Below are 14,665 nucleotides of genomic sequence, written 5' to 3' on the forward strand. Positions count from 1 at the left end.
AATAACAACACAGAAGATGTCAGACTAGGAGCCTGAGCTTTACTTTCCAGAGAATTTAAGGGATTACAGTCCTATTCCTGATTCACCAAGAAGTGTTTCCTCAGGTATATGCAGCCTGAGAGAGATCAGAGGATAAATTAGAAAGAAAGAAAAAGGAGAGCTGGTGTAATAAACTCATTGCTGGAGAAGAATTCATCACACTGCCCACTGACTGTCATTGCATTGCTCACTGATATAAAACATGAGAACGCTTCAACATAATCTGGACATGATGGAAACTCTCAACACATACTGTAACATAGCAATGTTGTTCTACCTCATGTAAGGCACTGCTACCACAAAGAATTATGTGAAGGTTCTCATCCTAGAGCACAGAATCTTTTATTGACAATGATCCTAGACTACCATAACAACCAAAAGGTACGTCCTAGGCAAAGTTATGAAGATGATTCATACCCTGTAGTGTAAAAGATAAACAGCCCTCTATTTCAGGGATGGGATAACTGGTAAGCATCATTGATTTCAATCAAAATTAAATTTGAGGCGAATTATCGTCATCCTTTTAGAAAGCAGACAGGACAGTATTCTTTTTTAACTTGTCAATCACAGGGAATCATTGCTTCTCTGGCCACAAGTTAACCAATAAGCAAATTACCAGAAAAACTCCCAAAATGGACAAGGAAATGAGATCTTTCTTTAAATACTGGATAAAGCAATGCTCCGGTCTTCTACTGATGAATACATGATAAGGTGAATTATAAGCCTTATATTTGTTTGCAACAAATCCGTTCATTTCAGAGAAGCAGAAAACTGGGTCCTGTAATCTCAATGCAAATACCTTCTAAGAAGTCCCGTTCAAAGTTCTGTCTGCTGCTCAAAGACTTACCAATTGTTGAGCTGTCAATCCAGACTGCTCACTTCTGGTACATTTTATTTATTTACCTATAAAATGAGCTCAGATGAAATTGGGTTGTGTAGCTGATAAGCAAAAACCCTCCAGAGGAGCAGAGACCTTTGAAAGCGTACCACGAAAATTAGTCTTAGAAACATGTATTCCCGGAAAGACAGTCTTATCTGGCCACTCACAGAATTTCTACAGCATCTTTATTTTAGTTTATATCCTGCTGCAACCCTTCTTTCTTTTATATGATGGTTATCAGATAAAATTCAGTGTAGATGCAATGGTATGAGGTTGCTAAGCATTTCAGTGTACCACATAAGGAAGCAAACAGAAGAAAGATGGGAAGAAAGAGCAAGCTATTCAACCAACACTGATAAACCAGGAGGCTGTTAATATAAGCAGCTGTCTACTTACCTGAGTCTGACTGATTGCTATATGGTTACCATGGAGAGGTGACTGACGTTCTTTCTCTTTACCATGACGACTGCTCTGCTTACTGCGCTGAAGCTGCTGTCTCAATTTGGCAATCTGCTGGAAAGAAGTTCAGGTGAAGTGAGTTAATGAGTTATCAAAAGAAGATCTGTTTATCTTTCTTTATGAAGTGAATCACAGATGTTTTTAAAGTCTTCTTTAGAGAATTTTACAAGCATAGTGGATTATCTACCTTTGAGGTATGAACATTAACTGCCTACTAGACACTTTCTCCAAGGTAACTGCCCTAGTCACCAACATGCTTATGCAAGCAGATTCAGTTTACTAATAAACTTCCTCATTTACAAGGAAATACTGTAATAACTGATGCAAAGTATCCCTAGTAACAATTTACAACAATATCTGGCCTAGAACTAGCTTAAACTGAAAGACTGTGAAACCTACAGTCAAATTTATTTGACCTTGAGCCAAAGCAAAGTTTTCCAATAATTCATAATTAAAACAAAAGAACCTCTACAAACGACTGTCAATCAGTATGTATTGCTTCATCTTGGAGAGCTTAATATATTTAATTATATTTCCCTGCAGGCTACATTATCACAGATTTCTTCAAGTAGACAGAATTATCTTTCCTGATGTCTGTTGCAAAGATGTGTAAGCGAACAACATATTTTAAAGATCAAATGCAACTACAACCATTGTTCACTTGACCTGCTCCTTAATAGAAATCAAAGCACTTAATCCAGGAATTCTTTCACTTACTACCCCTGAATAGTTTCTACATGAAAGAGAATTTAACTCTCTCAGCATTGTTTGAGAAACTTAGATGATATGCAAATTTACACAACAGGTACAGACACTTCCTTAAACCAGGGTACTTTTTTTTTCTTCCTTCACGCTCACTCTTTCACAATCAGCATGCTGGCATAAAAGGCAACGCATGCAAGTCCCCACTTATTTTAAACACAGCTAGAGATACAATTAAAAAATCTGAAGTAAGGAGATATGAGCGCACATGGAATTCATCAGCTGGAAAGTATCCCCTGAGTTGAGACTACTTCAAGTGCATTCACTCTGCGGTCAAGTCCAAGTAGTTAAATATATCCCTAATGTCCTTGCAAAAAAGCAGCACTGTGGTAAAGAAACACTTCATACCACTTTTCAGCATCAAGAGTTGACGGTGCTCAGTGAAGGCTTTGATGGAGCTTGACTATAAGCTTTGGAATTTTCTTGGTTTTGTTTCTAACATCACTCACACAACAGATCTGCCTTAAATGTTTCACATCAAGTCTTGCCACACTTCATAATCCATATTCAAAGAACTGCTACTCAGAAATGTTTGGCTACTCCTAATCTTCAATAACAGAAACGGGTTGATTTCCAAATGGGTTTTGGAGAATACATTAAGATAGTCTGAACACAACCAAGTTTTTAAAAAAATGTGCTAAAGAATGAGAAATCTCTTGAGCAAAGTGCCACTCAGGCACTACGAAACTTCGAATGAATTTGAAGATACCTCAACTCCACAGAAAAAAAGTCCTGAACTACTTGATTCTCCATGTAAGATTAACATTAAATAGAAAACCCAGCTTAACAGAGAGATGAAGAAGAAAGTAACCAGTTTGTTAAGGGAACACAAAAGTATATCTACTACAACATAGATCAAAAATGCTGGAGAAGTGGATGTGTAGGGAAGTGATAATCTTTAAAAAGCAGAACAAGAAAGAAATGAAGCCCAGACTAGAAGACAGCCATGGACTGAAATGGATGGTTACAAGAATATCCAAAAAGCAAGGACACAAGGCAGGGAGAACGCTGTTTTAATTTCTGTTGCCTTTCCCTGATGCTCTGGGCTTCTTCCTACTGAAACAGTTAATTACGCTACATTTTATTTAAATGAAATTTAGCTTTCTGAGTTTTCCTCAGAAGCATGCTATAAAAAAAGATTTTAAAAAATTCACCTCTGAGCTCTGTCTCAGATTCTAGTTGCAAGCAGCTCAGAAGTCTATAAGAAAACACAGCCACACTGTAGGATTTACACAGCGAGAGCACTCTAATGGGCTAATACCAAAGTATGAAGCCATGATCTTCTGAAAGGAATCATGGACATCTAGATGGAAAGTTTTCTCAGCCACTTCCAGAGTATGTGTATTTTGGCATTCGATATACATAACAATGTACATAACAATAACAAACAAAATGCTTCTTAGGTCACTGGGGAAAAAGAGAAAGATGAAAACTTGAAGAATCTGACTTTTCTGTCTGGAATCGCAATGTGGCCATTTAAACCAAATACAAAATGCAGTGAATAAACAGACATACTTTCTCTGATCATATCCCTAGCCCTGAATTTGATGAACCCTAATTTCCCAAGAACCCTGTCTTTCTCTGATACAGTAGTTAACATCAGACAAAAGAATGAGAAAGTAAGAATGAGCACATAAAAAGCAACCTGCCATTTCTTATTCATCCTCTAGACACGGGAGACAGGCTTGCCAGCACAGGCTACCTGAATTCATAACAGCCATAGTAGGCAGTCAGCAGTGCCAAATATGTGGGCAGAAGAATCCTCCAAACCAAATGGCACTCCATCTCTTCACTGAGAGTACACAGTGAATCTACAACTTGCCAAAACTAATCTTGAAATCTCAATTGCTTTTTTTCTTCTACAAAATCATCTTTTTATTGCTAAGTGTCTTTCTTCTTTACCAAACTTGAAGAAAACCACTCCTTTTAAGAGGAAGTGGTAGCTGTGCTAACTTCCAAGAACCTTAATTAACTAGAAAGCTAGAAGTCTTCTTCCTAAGCAGCAGAAAAGCATCATTAGATCAAACATCAATCAAAATAAACTCCAGATATGTAAGTGATATACTAATCCAAGAAAAGCAGATAAAAATCATTCTACATATGCTTTTTAACTCTTCAATGCTTAGGAAGAAAAAGCAAAACATTCACCTGGGAGCCTTACCCTGATGATGCACCTACTTCTTGAAAAAGCCTTTTTTTGGTGAAGCTTGGGCAAACTGAAAATTTTGCTAATGTTTGAGATAGATGTTTGGAACTGGCAGCCTGTTATGGTTTAACCCAGCAGATACCTGTGCACCACGTAGTCCCTTCTCTCACTTCTCCCACTTCCCAGTGGAAGTCAGCTGTCCTAACTTTGTTCCCTGGTAGCTCCTTGGGCCCTTTACAACATTGCTTAGCAGCAATTATAAACACTGGTGTATTATCAACATTGCTTTTCTCCAAGAACCAAACCGTAACACCATACCAGACACCTTGAAGAAAACAATTCCATCCCAGGTGAAACTAAGACACAGCTACATTTGCTAGTATCAGTATCTTTCTTTAACAGAATCTGTTGTGATAGAACAAGAAGAAATGGTTTCAAATTAAAAAGAGAGAAGATTTAGACTGCATATAAAGAAAAAGTCCTTTACAATAACAGTAGCAAGGCACTGGAACAGGTTGCCCAGAGATGGATGCCTCACCCCTGGAGACATTCGAGGTCAAATGGACCAGGCTCTGAGCAACCTGATCTAGCTGTAGGAGTCCCTGCTCCCCTGCAGAGGAGTTTGACTACACAACTTTAAAGATCCTTCCAACTCAAACAGTTCTATGATTCTATGATTCTCTACTGAATGTTAGATCTGAATAGAACTGTCTCAGAGAACTTCTGCTTCCAGAAAATGCAGATTGACAGGTCACAAAAAAAACTAGTATAAAAAAAAAAACTCTTAACACACAGCATGCAGGCATTAAGTAGTTTGGTGTAGGAAGGTGAAAGACTTGCATGTCCTTGCAAGTATCTCACATAGACAGGGAATGCTTGGACAGATAGGCTAGTATCAGGACTTATGGGCGAGGGGAAAGAAAAAAAAAAAGGGGTAAAAATAGAAACCAAACAACAGAAAGATAGAACAGACAAAGAACAGGAAAGTAACTGAGGAAAAAGTAATAGAAGATAGACTAGAATTGGCTAAAAAACGTATGCAGAATGACACTGGGTCTATGAATGTGGAAAAGGCAACAAAAGTGTTGAAAAGCTGGAGACAGAGAAAGGAAAACAGAGGAAGGGAAAGACCCAGAAGCTGAAAGAGATGAGGGCAAGTTTTAGCGTGAACAACTCTTGCAAAATTTGAATAGAAACAGTTTATTTCCACACACCTTTCCACCTCCCCCCCGTTTTCTTTAATGTGCTCTATCAGAAAGGAATCACGAAACTCACCAGCTACATTTCTTGTCATTCTTTTGTGATCAGCTCATAGAGGATGGCAACTTTGCAAAACGGATCACTGCAATCAAATGGCAGAGATTGCCTATACACTGAAGGTTTCCCTACCACTGATAGTCAGAGCCCAGGTGGTGGAGAAAAGCTGCTTGCTGCAAAACTTGATACAAAACCACCAGATGATGAAGAATGTTCTCTCAGTAGAAGTGAGAGTGTTATCCTAGAAACACAGATGTTATTCTTGCCTTTGGTTCAATTCCTGTGTGCTGATAGCTAATGTTTAAGACAAAACTTCTCAGACACAAGACTCCTTCTGTATAACTCCTAGGCACTTAATCTGTGGTTTTGAGTATCTGCTCATAGCTGCAAAATGAAGGCACCCAGGCACTTGGAATGCCCACATATTAATAAATCAGATAAGATGGGTTTCGTTAACAGGTGCTCAATGTAACAGGAATGGACAACCCTCGCCTTTCCTTGGCACAGGTGCTTTTGTTTAAAAACAAGGATATTGTTACCACTGAAATACAAAATTACTCTTTATTCATTTGAGGAATCAAACTTCTCATTGCTTTTGACAACTATTCTTCTAACCAACAGCTGTGAGAATAAGGACCACTGCCAATAACAGCCTCTCCTTAGACAACCTATACATTTGTCCTCATTTTTGAATGTCTTATTCAAAACAAGGAGCCAGAAAAAGGACTCAAAAAAAACATGGCTTTTTCTCAACTCTCCATCACATGAAAATAAGCTGCAAAATTTTTTTGAAGAGAAAGACGTAGCTCTGGAAGAGAGGCTGAACCCTTCCTGACACAGACAGGAGGCTGACTGCAGACTAAGTATTTGGCACTGGCCAAAGCTAGAACTGCATGAACTTGAGACAGACTGCAGTTCATTGGTACATAAGATTGACATAGGGCATATTCAACTGTGCTGAAAAACCATTTTCCTGTACCTAATTTTTCATTATGCAAATCCACTTCTGTTGGATTCTATCTTCCTTCTATTGCAGTTTACAATGGAACACATATGACTGAAGAGCATTTCAACTATGTGTCAACACTTACCTTACTATTTCATTTGTGAAACTGGCATCCTCTCCATCCTCACTGTTAAGCCCAACCAAAATTTCTAAACAAGAATATAGCAGCATAGAGTCTTAAGCTTTGTCTCTCTCAGTGCTAGAGAACAGAAAACTTAATGAAGGTAACTCTGAACAAAAACAACGGCAACAAGCTGCTTTCTCAGTACGCACTCTGGCCACTCCTCAGCAGCCAACACCATGCAGTAGAAAGGGAGGAAATCCAACATGCATAAAACAACAATCAGTTCTAAAACACTTCTAAGTAGGGAGGTAAAACCTGTTTCAAGAGCAAAAGAGGGGAGGGAAAGGGTGCAGTTTCCTGGACTCCAGATAGGGATTTAAAAGTATGTCTTGGCCATATCAAGACGGCAAAGTCTGCACTGTGCAAGAATTCTCACCTCTTTCAGTTGATCAGCACTTCCCCATGATGCTGAGCGCTGATGTGATCGCTTTTCTGCTCCTTCTTCAGCCCAACAGCTAGGTGTCTGGAAGAGAAAAAATAAATATATACATGTATAGTGAATTCCCCAGGTCACAAAAAAATTTGTCACAAATTATTGGTTTAACCTGTCTGTAAAGTTAGAGTCCAAGCATTATAAATTAAAAAAAAAAAATTAAGAATCTAATATGAAGCAGTAATATTATCATTGAAGAAAAAATTGTGTTGATGATTCAGTTTAAGGCTTTGTAAATTTGTGCTTACAAAAGATGAGGACAATGAACATTACTGAAGAAGAAATCAGCTGCCTGACAACTACAAAAACAAAAACAATCTGACTATTCCTATCTTTGCTTCAGCATACTTTTTTTTTTTTTTTTTTTTTTTTTTTTTTTTTACCCAGTGAACAGGTAGAAAACCACAATATAGAAAAAATAAATTAAGAAATCAGAGACCAAAAGCCAGTATTCACTTCTCCCACATGTGTTCCTTAGTCATATAATCCCACGTGTGTTCCTGGCCATATAATCAATTTATTCCTTTTAACTCTGACTCAATATGTCTTTTATTATTTTTGACAATGACCTAACAAGCAGAAGAATAGATTTCTTCCAGCTTTGTCTGCAAACCCAGAAGGCTGCTAACATAGTCCTTGAATTTAGGAGCTATAAATGCAGAACCCAAAAACTGAGAAGGTGCTAGAAGCCAGCTCTGCACCTCCTAGGTTTATTCACCACAGGAGTATTACAAAACTGTGGATATCCACCACCATTTTCAAACAAAAAGAATCACTGGCTGGCAGAGGGGAAATGACACTTAAAATTCATAGATTTGGGGCTAAAAGTCAGGGCTACATACACTCAGAAATTCATAAAGTCACAAGACTTTTTCAACAGTTTCCACTGATGATAGCTGAATCCAACTGCAAGATATAAAACCATACCACTGAAAACTATGAAAACTCATCAAAGGTGGTTTTTATGGCCACAAGATCAGAGTGACCTCAGAGGACCACTGGTGACACTTGCATGGGGGAGCTGGGACTCCACTCAAGCAGGTCAGACTGCTTCAGGGATCCATCTCTCCACATGCCTTCCCTTTAGCCTTCCCCCATCTATGCATGGAAACCCAAATCCTCCACAGCTTTTCTCACTCTTGCTTCCTGTCTGGGATTTAGAACCTTCTGAAGCACCCTCACACAGAGGTTGCTAATAAAAATAAAAATCTGCTAATAAAGAAGAGCTGACATGGCCTTGAAGAGCACCACAATAAGCAGTGCCTAGAGCCCCTCACTCTTCCTACTCTGAGAAGGGGCAAAAGCAGTTCCCTGGTGCCCAGAGAATGGAACCACTCGTTAAATACTGTATCTTAGTTTCAGGTTGTAGGCTACACTGTTAGAATCAGAGAGCTGCTACAGTATTATATGGCCTACAGCATGGCACCAGTGCCAATATTTATTATGATAACAGGCACATTGTGCACATAAGCCCACATATCCCATTTCTGTTTTCTGCCAGCCCTGATTTTTTGCTGCATGTTCTCAGGAAAGAAAACAAGTCGTTATAAAAGTCAGACTTCTGTGTATTTATTATGAGTCTGCGTGGGGATCTGAGAAAGAAGCCTTAATGTGGTTATGAAAAAAACAGTCAACGAGTGAAGAGCTTTAAATAGATGATTTAGCTATCATGAAAATACAAGTCACTCAGCCAGGCAAATCCACAACTCAGATGCCTCCTGGTGAGACTGTATACAACTATATAGGGCCAGACAACATGCATCCCAAGGTACTGTGGGAGCTGGCTGATATGGTCACCAAGCCACACTCCACCATACCTGAAAAGTCAGACGGAGAGCCAAGAGACTGGAAAATGGGAAACATCACTCCCATTTTTATGAAAAAGGAGAAAGAAAGACCCAAGGAATTACAGTGAGCCTTATGTCTGTGTCTGGAAAGATCATGGAACACATCCTCCTAGAAGCTACATTAAGGCACACGTGAGACAAAAGGTGAATGTGAGACAGCCAGCATGAATTCACTAAGGGCTCACTAATCCAGAGGCCTTCTGTGATGGAGTGATGGCATCAGTGGACAATGGAATGGCAACCTGAAATCATCTACTTAGATTTGTGCAAGGCATTTGACATGGTCCCACAACACATCCTTATTTCTGAATTGGAAAGATATGGATTTGAAAGGCAGATGGGTAAATGGGTAAAGAGCTGGTTGGAAGGTCACAGCTGTTGTGCTTGACAGCTCTACATCCGTGTGGAGGCTGGTCACAAGAAGTGTCCCTCAGGGAGTCCATTGTATTACTGGTTCTGTTCAGTACCTTTATCAATAATGGAGACAGAAAGAATCAAGTGTAACCCCAGCAACAACATCAGACCCAAGCAGTGCAGTTGATACCAAAGAAGAAAGGGATGACATCCACTGGGATCTGGACAAGTCTGAGAAGTAGGCACTCCCCTACTCAATGAGATTCAACAAGACCAAGCATGAGGTGTTGCACTTGGGTCACAGCAATCCCAGATGTGTACAGACTGGGAGAACTCCCTGAGAGGAGCTCTGCAGAGAACGTGAGGTTCTGGTGGATGAAAAGCTTGACATGAGCCACCAGTATGCACTTAGAATACAGAAGACCAACTATATCCTAGGCGGCACCAAAACAGGAGCAGCTAACAGAGCAAGAGCAGTAATTTTACTCCTTACCCTGACCTCATGAAGCCACACATGGAGTACTGCTTACAGATATAATCTGATAGTGATAGGATAAAAAAGAAAGGCTTTAAACTAAAAGAAGAGAGATTCATATCAGATTTTTGGGAAAAATTTTTCACTCAGATGGAGGTGAGGCACTGGAACAGGTTGTTCAGAGAAGCTGTGACTGCCCCATCCCTGGAGGCATTCAAAGCCAGAGATACTGGGGGCTCTGGGAAGGCTAATCTATTGGACAGCAACCGTAACTATGGCAGGTGAGTCCACCCCCAAAGCCATTCTAAGATTCTATAAACTCTTTTTTTTTTTTTCCCTAGAAGTGCCCAGTTCCATGCAAATGTTACCTACATTTACTTCTTCTGTATTTTAATGGAACTTCTAACCGTGGGCTTTCAAAATGCCTGTATTCAGTTTTGGGCCTCTCACTATGAGACAGACATCAAAGCCCTGGAGCATACCCAAATAAGGGCAACAAAACTGGCAAAAGGTTTGAACATAAGTCTTCAGAGAAGAGGATAAGAAAACTGTGATTGTTTAGTCTGGAGAAAAGGAGGCTCTGGGGAGAACTTGTCACTCTCCACAACTGCCTGAAAGGATGTCATAGCGAGGTGGGTTTGTCAGACTTCTCCCAGACAAACTAGTGATAGGAGATCCATTGGCCTTTAGTTGTGGCAGGGGAGGTTCAATTTGGATATCAGAAAAAACTGCTTCTCAGGAAGAGTGACAAGGCAATGGAATAGGCTGCTCAGGGAGGTGGAAGAATCACCATCCCTGGAAGTTTTCAAGAAACATGTAGATGTGGCACTGACAGACATGGTTTAGCGGGCATGGTGGTGATGGGTTGATGGTCAGACTAAATGATCTTAGAGCTCTTTTCCAGCCTTAATGATTCTATGAAATTAACATTCCAGTGATGCTTTCTGAACATCACATTACTCCACAGTTTGATGAATAACTCCAAAACAAAGTGCTTAAATATTTTCCTTTAGGGCAGGAGGACATGGCAGGCATCACTACAAGCTCATAGCCTTTCAACAACAGCATAATAAATAGAATAGAAAAGACAATGAGTATCTAAAAAGTCTGAGTTACTCAAACAGAAATAGAACAAACCAAGGAATGTAGTGAGAGCTTGCTTTTTTTTAAAGCATAGATATTGATCCAAATAGGAAAAACAAGAACTAGTAGCAGCATTTCTAAGAATTTCATCAACAGTACTGGTACTGCTAGAAAAGACAGAGATGAATACCTGCATTGCAGTTGACTTAATGAGATCAGAATAACAAATATGTAAAATCCATTCAATCAGCACTAGATTTTGTATGTCCTTAAACTATGCTTTGACACTCTTCCAGTTTAATATTATCCCTGGAGTCAAGGATTACACATTTGCTTTCAACCTCTGGTAAACTGAGGCAAGTCACAACCTTTCAAAATATACGTATGAATGCCAGGATAGAGATAGATCACGTCCATCACTTTTCTTTGCAGAATTATAAAACAGTATGATACTCTCATATCATACTGTAAACTCAGGCAGTATTGTACTAATGTGCTATTTATTATCAGCTGGAAAAAAAAAAAGTTAAAAATAAACCTAAGCAGTTGCTAGAGTATCATAGCAAGCTGGACTCTTCTTTAAAAGCTATACATTTCTGCTTCTAACATAACCCACACTAAATGAAGAAAAACATGGGCTTTATAATCCCAAATCCTTATATTCAAGCAAAACTTCTCAAAAAAAGATTCATATTCTAATACAACAGAAATAAGAACAAGTTGTACTGCACCCCTGACAAAGCCACATTTTGTGAAAGCTGTTTTCCCATCTTTATTTACAGCTTCTACACAACAATCTTATCCACATAAGTCTTCATCTGAAGCCACTGCAAAGTGCACTCCTCACATGTTAAACACTTTTCAAAATGGTATCTGAAGATAAATTTCTGCATCACAGAAAGCAAAACCAGAGTTAGCTGCTTCATCTCAAGTCAGAAACAAAGTAACAGAGGTCACCTAAGTACCGCCTGTGAAGCTGGCAATGCCACTTCAAAGCTGAAACAAATTTATTGTATTAAGCATGAGCAAACCAGGATATTTCCTACAATTTTATGAGAAGAAACTAAGGTTCAAAACATTTTAGGATGAGAACCTGGAAAGGCTTAAATAACGTATGATTCAACTTCAAGAGGAGGATGGCTGATATTCTGAAATGCGAAGGTCCTGATCTCAGCTGACACAAAGAATTTGCACAGGACAGGGTGAGCTGCAAACACCACATCTGGTTGCTTTTCTCAGTTTTAACGTAAATCACAATTACCATTGTTCTAACTCATCCAGCCTTGCAGAGATTAGCATTTCTTCCAAAGCCTTCAGTAATTCTGCCTTGCTTTTCCATCTATATCAGAGATATACATCTACATACATTTTATTTCATTTAGATTGGAGCAACGTACCAACCTACCTAAATATAAGACTGAAATAAACATCTCACACTTTATAGCCAGCCCTTCACTCTAATTACAATATCTAGCTTGCATCCCAGAAGAACTAGTTTTGTGGGATAGGTGCAAAGATTAAGAACACGAGTCTGTTTTACTATGGAGTTGGTAATGTTTCTGAAGAACTTTTTCATTTAAAAAAAAAGCAACAACAGCACTAGACAGTCTGATCGGCCTTCACATTTCCAGAGCATTCAAATGACCTTCAGAAATTGACAAAAAGAAATGCTCTAAGGAGTTAGAAACTGACTTGATTATAGGTGACTCCTCTTAAACATCTGAGAGGTTAAGACAAGTCAGAATGGTAAACTTGTAGTTGTACAGCATGCACCTCTTTCTCCTTGATACCTCCCTCAAAAGTTAAAAAAAAAACAAAAACCAATCCTGTTAACTAATATTCCATTTAAAAAGCTTCAATCTCTTGTTCATTATGTCAGTTTTTAAGCAACAGAATTAAATCTACTCAAAAGGGAACAAAACATCATACAGGTGATTAAGGAAAAGTATTGAATCTACACGGAAGAAAAAATATTTTAGCCAAGCATTTCAGCTTAACTCTGCATTATTCTTTAGATTAGAGAACAGCTCAACAAAAATCCTGAAATGCATTTTGCAAACTCTCTTCTTTGCTGTTTGTATAATGCATAATTGCCATATACAATGAAAAAAGACATATCCAAGCATCTTGGAATCCAGTTAAAAATAAAGGAGGAATCACTGACTCAAATACCACTTGGACATTTGGGGTTTTTTTGGTGGTTTTTTTTTTTTTTTTTTTTGTTATTCAGATCAAGGAAGATTAGATAGATGCAATATATGATGCTGATGTCATTGAAAATATTTTTATCCCAAATCTCTCTTTTTCATTTTATAAAAAAATGCTTTCAACGATTTAGCTACTGCCAAGTAATTACATTAATAAACTATGATGATTATCCAACTGTTTCTGATGATTCTGAGGTTAGGCATAACCATTTCAACATAGAATTATTGCTCAAAGCTGGCAGAAATTGTTACATGTATAGCACAAATAAGTATACAAAATTGCTCAGTCAGTGTTTCCGACCAGACAGAAGAAACACAGAAGGAAGCCAGTTGAATTTTAAATTCTCATAATTGAAAACTCAAACTTTACTGAAAAGGAGAAGGAGGCAGGAAAGCAGAAGAATTTGGGAAGGGTACACAAGGATATATAAGGTATGTCAATGTGTATAATAACACAGTATAGCAGTAAGTTTACCTCCATTTCTGAAATATCTAAAACTGTACTAAACAAAATATTTCTCTTTCATTACCCAAAACACGCCACTCCTTGAAGATCAGCTAGCTGCATGCATATGCACAAACACCTACACAAATGCATGAAGAACTGAGATGCAGAATTTGTTATCGCCATACGTGAAGCTGTCAGTTATTTTTCCAAAAGCAAATGAAACAGCTTCACTCTTCTTCAGTGCTTTCACTCAAAACACAATGAACTATAGTTACTATTCTCCAAAAAGGAACAGAAATGAAAACAAAACACAGAGCTCTATTTCTCTGTTTAAGTAATAAGATGTTACTGAAAACTTTTTATAATACTGGTTTAATTTTAAAGAGACATTTTATTCATTAGCACTGTGCAGATTCAAAGAACTTATAGTAAGACTCACCTAACCAACAATGACCAGAATACCACCTTTTTATTATTATGATTTTTAACTACATGAATTCTAAGGAATAATCACCATCTTCATCAGAACTGCACAAAATCTAGATCTAAAAATTAATGAAACATTAGGGAAAATAAGTACCCTTGAATGAGAAATCATTATTCCACCTACAACCTAAGTTGTACTGGAACTACTGTTTCTGAGATCGGTAAAAGTAAAATGAGATAATTTATTTTCCAATAAAAACACGTACAAAAAATTTTATTGATTTTCATTATCTTTTTATCGTTTCTTACCATCCTCCACTCTGATAAACTACCAACTGTAATTATTTTCAGCTACTGAAAACTATATGGACTCCCTTGCTCTGAACTGTTTCTTATCCAAGAAACACAACGTGCTGAAAGTACCCATGCTGGTACTCATGCAAAGAGCAGGGTGTTAATTTGTCATGCATACATTCTATCAAGAACTAGGAACTCATCCTTGGTTCTTGAAACTAGACAGGCTTCAAACCACATAGCGTTCAGTCAAAAACAAAATCAAAACATAACTCAGTAGTTTCCTTTAAAAGCCTTCCCACTGAACATTTTACCTACAAAAGCTTGGAAGCTGCTGTGCCAATCTCTATGCTTATTCCATTTTGCGTCTGTGCAAAAAACTACTCCTCAGTAGTTAAATACACACTTTCCCAACCCAGCTTAAA

General features: G+C 38.2%; 1 protein-coding gene across 4 annotated transcripts in view; it reads right to left on the minus strand.

The window, feature by feature from the left end:
- GLCCI1 (glucocorticoid induced 1) overlaps positions 1–14,665 on the minus strand; it is a gene marked incomplete at both ends in the record, with an annotated part of 49,898 nt that overhangs the window by 16,109 nt on the left and 19,124 nt on the right. For 2 of the 4 annotated variants that reach the window (XM_079538495.1, XM_079538497.1), the window contains 2 exons: positions 1,316–1,429; positions 7,050–7,136. In XM_079538495.1, the coding sequence (XP_079394621.1) occupies positions 1,316–1,429; positions 7,050–7,136 (201 nt within the window). Of the gene's footprint in view, positions 1–1,315; positions 1,433–7,049; positions 7,137–14,665 lie in introns of all 4 variants that reach the window. The other 2 variants (XM_079538494.1, XM_079538496.1) reach the window with 1 other exon arrangement.

The sequence above is a fragment of the Tetrao urogallus genome (assembly GCF_951394365.1).
Source record: "Tetrao urogallus genome assembly, chromosome: 7".
Classification (NCBI taxonomy): Eukaryota; Metazoa; Chordata; class Aves; order Galliformes; family Phasianidae; genus Tetrao; species Tetrao urogallus.